The sequence below is a fragment of the Artemia sp. Qi Xiang Cuo genome, chromosome 18, assembly GCF_049724085.1.
Source record: "Artemia sp. Qi Xiang Cuo chromosome 18, ASM4972408v1, whole genome shotgun sequence".
Classification (NCBI taxonomy): domain Eukaryota; kingdom Metazoa; phylum Arthropoda; class Branchiopoda; order Anostraca; family Artemiidae; genus Artemia; species Artemia sp. Qi Xiang Cuo.
Window position 1 is genome coordinate 26,997,540 of NC_142811.1, and position 7,272 is coordinate 27,004,811.

At 33.7% G+C, this 7,272-nt stretch overlaps 1 protein-coding gene across 1 annotated transcript; it reads left to right on the plus strand.

The window, feature by feature from the left end:
• Positions 1–1,540: 1,540 nt before the first annotated feature.
• Positions 1,541–6,082, plus strand: msl-2 (male-specific lethal 2). Its single transcript, XM_089104702.1, has one exon. It carries the CDS (start codon positions 1,541–1,543, stop codon positions 2,729–2,731), a length of 1,191 nt encoding a protein of 396 aa, XP_088960828.1. The 3' UTR covers positions 2,732–6,082.
• The last annotated feature ends 1,190 nt before the right edge of the window (positions 6,083–7,272 follow it).

The following is a 7,272-nucleotide window of genomic DNA, read 5'->3' on the forward strand; positions in this document are numbered from 1 at the left end:
CCCTGAGGATGCAGGACACGACAAAACCGAGGATGTTTTTGATATCACCTTTACAAAAAAAATGAAATTTTTTTTTAAGAAGACAGTTTTTTCAGGGACTTTTTTTCAGTTTCGAAGCATTGTAAATGCTTGATCAGATGATTTTAGGGCACTGAGAATGCAGGACAGGACGAAACCGGCGATGTTTTTGATGTCGCCTTCACAAAAAAAATTAGAATTTTTTTTTTTAAGAAGACAGTTTTTTCAGGTGCTTTTTTCCGGTTTTGAAGCGTTGTAAATGCAAACGTTAAACTCTGGAGTAAAATCTAAAGTGAATTTAGATGAATATGATAGTTGAAATGAATGGAAATCAAATAAAAAAAATTGTGTGAAAGCAGAGAACAACATTAGAACTTAAATTAATCAGTTATTAATCTACATAATAAGGGGGTTGATACTTCCCAACATCTCACTCTCTATGCTATAGTGACTATTGTTTCTCATAGCTTCAAGAATGAATCCTCTCGCTTAGGATTAATGTAATAAATGTTTGAAATAAAGTGCATCTTAACGCGTTAGCTAATGTTAGTTATGGTATTGGCCGTCAGCTTGAATACTTGTGATCTTATGAGTATGGTGAAAACTTTTACATTTATTTGTCCAACAAAAAGAAGAAAACATTCATAAAGAAGGTCTTCGAGAATATTCAGGGCTATTCAAAACTCCTTCTAATTAGAAATTACTATACTGTAGTGAAGAGGACAGGAACAAGTTAAAGATAATATAAAGTCCATAGCAGACGAGTAAATTCAAATACATTTTGAGGGAAATACACAATTTCTGCAAGTACCATTGAATAGTGGGCTTTGCCTTATATTTTCTTATCAGTAGGCCTACTCTCAGAAAAAATTGACACTAGAAATATCCCCAGCACGTCGGCGCCGACTTTACTGGCGGCGCACCGAAGCCTTTGCGGCGATGGCGGGTGAAATACTTTCGCAGGCGTGCCGCCGTTTTTGACATGGCACCGAGGACTAATAAAAAGGTACTGATGCATCTTCATGTTTTTAATTCCCAATATGTGTTTTTGTCGAAGTAGAGCACACGCAGCTGCCTTTCCACGAGAAATCATCCATTTAATGTGTTTGGTCCCGGTCCATTTGCAGCAGAAACGAACCCCAATTACTTATGTCTGGGGACTGCTTTTATTGGCTCACCTTTATAAGGAAATGAAAAATCATGGTGTCCTCCAGGCTTCATACAATAAAAGATGACAATCTCTGTCATGGATGCATTTAGCATCCAGTGCAGGAGTAAGCTTCAGCTAAACTCAGGAGAGTTTGGAGCTCTCGGCTCATATACTATATCTGTATTACAACTAAATTATCCAGTTATGTTACTTGTTAGACATTTATACTTATTATTTGGAATATTTATATGGTTTAACTGATATAGACCTCTATATTTATTTGTTATTTCACGAGAATACACTGTAAAACATTGTAGAGGAGGCAATGTTATTTGCGACTTTTGAAAAAGAGCAACAGAATTCAAATTAAACATGAATGCTTCCAGTTTGTATGTCACAGCAAGTCGGCTAGTCATGATATATGATGAAGATGCTGCTAATAAGCTTCCCAAGTCATTAGCAAAAGCAGCAGAAAGTAAGAACAGCTCTATTCTTCAGGATTTGTTTAAATTAATACCCTATCTAAATCAATGTTTAAGCTGTGTTGTATGTGATCAGTTATTGACTGATCCTTACTCTGCTAAAGACAGTGCTTGCCAGCATTATGTTTGTAGTACTTGCATATATGGTAAAAGAAGATCAAAATCAACCTGTGACTCATGCCGGGACAGTTCAAATTTTGTAAAAGATAGGCAGCTGAATAGTTTAGTTTTATGTTTTCAGCAGTTATGCAAATGCATTTTGGCCATGCCAGGTTTGAGTGAAAAGATCAAAAGTGCTGTCAGCACTAGTGACTGTACAAGTCTCATAGAAATTGTGAAAAATGCTGCCCAGGAAGAATCATTTCCAAGACAAAATGATGAGCTTGGATTGCCACGTTCAGTATATAGTATGCTGCCTTCTTTGTTTTCACCTGCTAATATTGACAGGGCTAAAAGAAAGAAAGCTTCTGAAAATATGGATACCATAATTAAACATTCCACAGCAAATTTAAGTCATCTTAGACAAGGTACTCCTAATTATACTGTTGTTAGAATGTCTGAAGGAAAATCAACAAAAATCACCATTAAGAAAAGACAACAAGAATCAGCAAAGAAGGTATCCAATATGTTGGCTAGTGGAATTAATAAGGCCAAAGAAGTGTGTGATGAAATAATTGCTGCAAAAACTTTAAAGCCAAAATGCAGATGTGGAGTTGCCACACCCCTTCCTGGGAAACTCACATGCTGTGGGCAAAGATGTACCTGTTATATTGAACAGAAACCTTGCATTGGTTGTAAATGCAGAGGATGCAGGAATCCATACAACAAAATAATAGATTCTGACAAAGAACAATCAAATACTGATTCTGTTTTGAATCAGATTCTGTTTACTGGAACAAAAATATTGCAATGTGTTCCTCAGTCAAGTTTTGAAGGAAATGATAATAAGAGTAAAATTGTTGCCAAAACAGCCCAGTATCATTATTCCACTCAAGTGAAAGGTGAAAGCTCTGACCTTCTTCTTACTAACATAGAACAATTCCCTGCAGCTTTGCTAGTTGATGATGAAGTACTTCTTTAAGTTGGATTTGAAAGTCAATTTTTCTCATGCATTTAATTTGCTTGATTATTTTAGTGATGTAATATAAATGATGTTAAACCTAGAGACCATTGGTTCCCTGTTTACTATGTTATTTTATATACAAGCATTTCTAACAGATGAGGAAATCTACTTTAAAAACAGAAGAGCTGAAAAAAACCTATAATAATCTTTGAGGATATTTTGAGACTGTCTTTATAGTGCATCCTGTGGTAAAAAATAAAATATACAGAAAAACTAAAACAAAATCCTTAGACATAACAAACTAAAACCACAGAAGTAAAAAACTGACCCTGCATTTGATATAGTTTATATCAATTGATTTTCTTTTGTCATCACTGATGAAGATCATTTGCAGAGTAAAGACAGGACTAGGACAATGTACAGCTACTTAACTTAATGAATTAGGAACATATAAAATAAGCCACATTCCAAGACTATTAGATTTGAAAAGACAACCAAATTAAAGAAGTAAAAATGTTACAAATCAAAATTCAAGTGTGGGTTAAGTTTTTCTATTGAAAATCAAAATTTGCTAGATTAAGTTAGGTCACAACTGTGACATTTTTATTGATTTGACTTGATGAAGTTTTCATGTTCAGTAGTTTCAGACTGAACTAATGAAACTTTCAGGAGATAGCTCATTTTTATGTGAGCTCAAATGTAAAGCTATTTAATTGTGTATTTCTTTGGTTTTTAGCTTTGTTAGGTAACTAGTTTTCATCTTTTTTAATTGTTAGGTCTATAGTCCTATTTTTTGTAGTTTATCTTTGTATGTCCTTTAATGACCATAAGGATGTACCATGGGCACTAATTCAAAATATCTGCAATCAATTTGTTATTGAGAGCCTTATCATTTTGCTCTTTGTTATTAGAATATTAAACTTCTCTAATTTATTGCAAATTATCATTGAGCCCTCCCTCTTATTTGTAAAAAAATTGCTCAGCAAATATTTCCCCAAAAATGCAGTAGGGAGTTTGGCAAAGCTTTAGTGATACAATCCTATTTTAAATTAGATTATGTGGGCAATGTTGGTTTGATTAAAATATTTATGAATTTTATTTTTGCTTTATTGCAAAAAAAATCAGAGCTTTGATATTCTAAAAATTACATTGAGATGACAAACAATGTTGGCTTTATTCTTTTGTTCCAATATATTTAAAAACGATTTTTACTCTATTAGAAAGCAACTATATTTCATTTTAACCTTTTTAGGATTATCGATCAACATAAAACAAAAACATTCCACAATTGTTTGTAGTTTCTCATTGGGTCTTCCATAGAAAATTTGTAAAATATTTTATTAACAAAGCCTAGGCAAGGGAAAATCTTGTGCTGAGGTCATATAAAAAAGCTGCCACATATGTGTTTTTTCTTGTTGATATTTGACAGTGTGGTTACAGAGAAAGTGAAAAATTTCCCATTTGTCTTTTTAAGAAGCTTTACAAGATGTTTCAACTAGAAAGAGGCCACCACAATTTGAGTTATACATTTACTTTCTTCCTTAGAAAGATTTACTACTACTAACAATTCACTGCAGCAGCAAGCCACCTGAGGCCAACACAGCTATGCAGGGTCCTCCTACATTCTGATCTGTTCAATGCCTCCATCTTTACACCCTTCCAGGAAGTTCCTATTCCTCATAAATCTTTTCTTATGACATCCTCCCAGCCCAACTAGGGACAAACAGCCTTTTGTTTGGTCCTAGATTGTTGCCTGAAAAGGACAATCTGTTAGCTTTTATCTGCAGAAGATGCCCTAGTCATATCATCATTTCTCTCATTTTAGCCCTAGAAAACCAAGATTGATCCAAGCCTTTCATGCAGCCAACTGTCTGAGATGCACTCAGTCAGTCTGGTACCCAAAACAATCTTTAGACAATTTCTCTGGAAAATATCTAGCAATTCTTACCCTATTTTTTGGAGCGCCCATGCTTCATAACTGTACTTGACTGCTGTCATTACTGTAGCTTCCAGTATTCTAATCTTGGTTTAAAGACTTGCCTTCCTATTCTTACAATTTTTTTTTTCAACTGTGAAAAACACGATGGGCTGTGGCTATTCTACTTTTAACATCATCACTGCACCTTTCATCTTTACTAATAATTCTACCTAGGTAAGTGAAGCTTTCAGCTTAATCAATCTTCTCATTACCCAAAATCACCTTGTCATCTTCATTTATTCTTAGCCTTAGCAACTTAGTCTTCTTAACATTAATTTTCAAACCTATTCTAGCACCCTGAACTTGCCAAATCTTTAAAAGTTCATTTATTTTGCTAACACCTTCATCTAGGATGCTTAAATCATGAGCATAATCTAAACCCAGAAGAGTTTTACTTCCCAATTTGACTCCTAATTCTCCCATTGCCTTTGTTGTGTTCCTTAAGATCAAGTTTATCAAAATGATCAATATAGATAGGGATAGGACACAATCCTGCTTAACTCCTGATTTGATACAAAACCCGCTACTCTCCTTATTGCCTACCTTAACCACACCCATGTTTTTCTCATACATAGCACTAATCACTTTAGTGTTTTTGTCTGGTGTACCATAGAACAATAAGACTTTCACTAAAGTACTTCTGTCAGCTGAATCAAATGGTTGCTCATAATCTATAAAGCTGAGGACTAATGGTGTTTGATGATTCACACACTTCTCAATTATTAATCTAAGAGTGAAAATTTGGTCAACACATTGTCTTCCTTTCCAAAAAGTACACTGTTCTTCTCTTAAAACTTTATCTATAGCATTCCTTTTTTTAAAATAAAAAATGGGTGAAAAGTGAGTATTTGTTAAAAATTTCCACCTGTTTTATTTTTATTAAATCATAATTTCTGAATAATGAATAATTTTGATATTATGGTCATAGGTGTATGAAGGTCCAACCTTTTGGCAATAATCAGATAGATTTTTTTTTGTAGAGAGGGATAGCATTAAAAGAAAAATATGAATCTAGACCAATATTTTTCAAGAACAAAATACCCTTTCTCTTGCATACAAGTATGGTTTTGATTAACCCAAGATGTGCATAAAAATAGAAGTTGCCAACAATATTGCTTTTCACAAAAACTTTTCAGTGAAAGTATGGAGCTGAACAAGGATAGACCTGAAGACTGTAAAAAGTGCATGGACTGCCACTGAGTGTTTTTGTTATCAAATAAATTATATTACTTCAAAGTATATCAAAGAATCTCTTCTGAAATAAAAGTATCTGGAATTTTTAGCTTTTTCTTTTTTTAGTGAAAGTTTTATTTTATAGAGACAATTTAACATTAGTTTTCATCATTAACTTTGAAAACTTTGGTAATTTTTGTGTTAACTAATTTTATAGTCAGAAGTAATAAGAGGTAAATTGTTTTAAATTTATACCTGTGTCTTTTTGCAATACAAATCAGATTACAAATTTCAATTTTTGGATATTCTATCATATTTGAATGCTAGGCTTAATTTTTCCCTTGGTTTTAAGAATACAGCATCAGTTAGCTCATAACAACTTTATTATGTACCAAGTTTTGTAACTCTGGATCAATTGGAATCTTAGGATTCAGGTTGTTTTCTTTTTAATTTGAATTGTTTTAATTGTTACTGTAGCAGTTTACAGTAACAAACTGTAATAAGGAGCAGGGGCGGACCCAGGATTTTTTTAGGGGGGGCAAAATAGGTTGATCGTAAAAAAAAAATTAGGGAGGGGGGGGGGATAGATTGATCCAATAAACCTGCATTAGGAGCAAGTTTAGTTAACGCAAACTTGAGTTAATTAAGTAAGTTACACTACTTTAGACTATACTAGGGGGGGGGGGGGCGCGCCCCCCTGGATCCGCCACTGGTAAGGAGCAACATGGCTCAATAATAATCAAAATTCTAAAAAACGAAATTTTGATATCAATAGATAGCATACATCAAAAGAATTGCTTTATTATGCTGATTCCAAATATGCAAGATCCATTAAGTTTAGTGTCACTAATCAAAAGATACAAGCCTGAGAAAACTTGCCTGATTTTTGGAGAGGTGAAACACTCCCTAAAAGTCAGGAAACCTTTAGAAAAATCACACCATCAGATTCAGTGTATCAGAGAACCCTGCTGTAGAGGTTTCAAGCTTTTATCTACAAAAATGTGGAATTTTGTATTTTTTTATCAGAAAAAAAGATCATAGATATATGTTTATTTGTTGTTTTTTTCCCCAGGGGCAATTGTTTCAAATCAATAGTCCTAGAAGATTGGCAAAGGGCCCATTCCAAGGGAAATTAAAAGTTATAATGCTCTTTTTAGATGACCAAAAAGATTGGAAGGCAATAAGCCACCTCCCCCAAGCCCCATTTCCCCAAAGTCAACTGATCAAAACTTTGAAATTTTGTTCAGCATAGTAAAAGATCCAGTCACTATGCTTTTGGTGAGTATATGACCCTCTATAGTCTGTAAGTTATACAATTATAGTGCTACAATAAGCAATAAATTAAATTGAATCACCAGCTCAGTAAGTTTAGTTGGTAGAGCATGTGACTTTTAATCATAAAGTTAGG

Coding starts and splice junctions, on each gene's coding strand:
- msl-2 (XM_089104702.1), top strand. CDS start 1,541: ATGAATGCTTCCAGTTTGTATGTCACAGCAAGTCGGCTAGTCATGATA.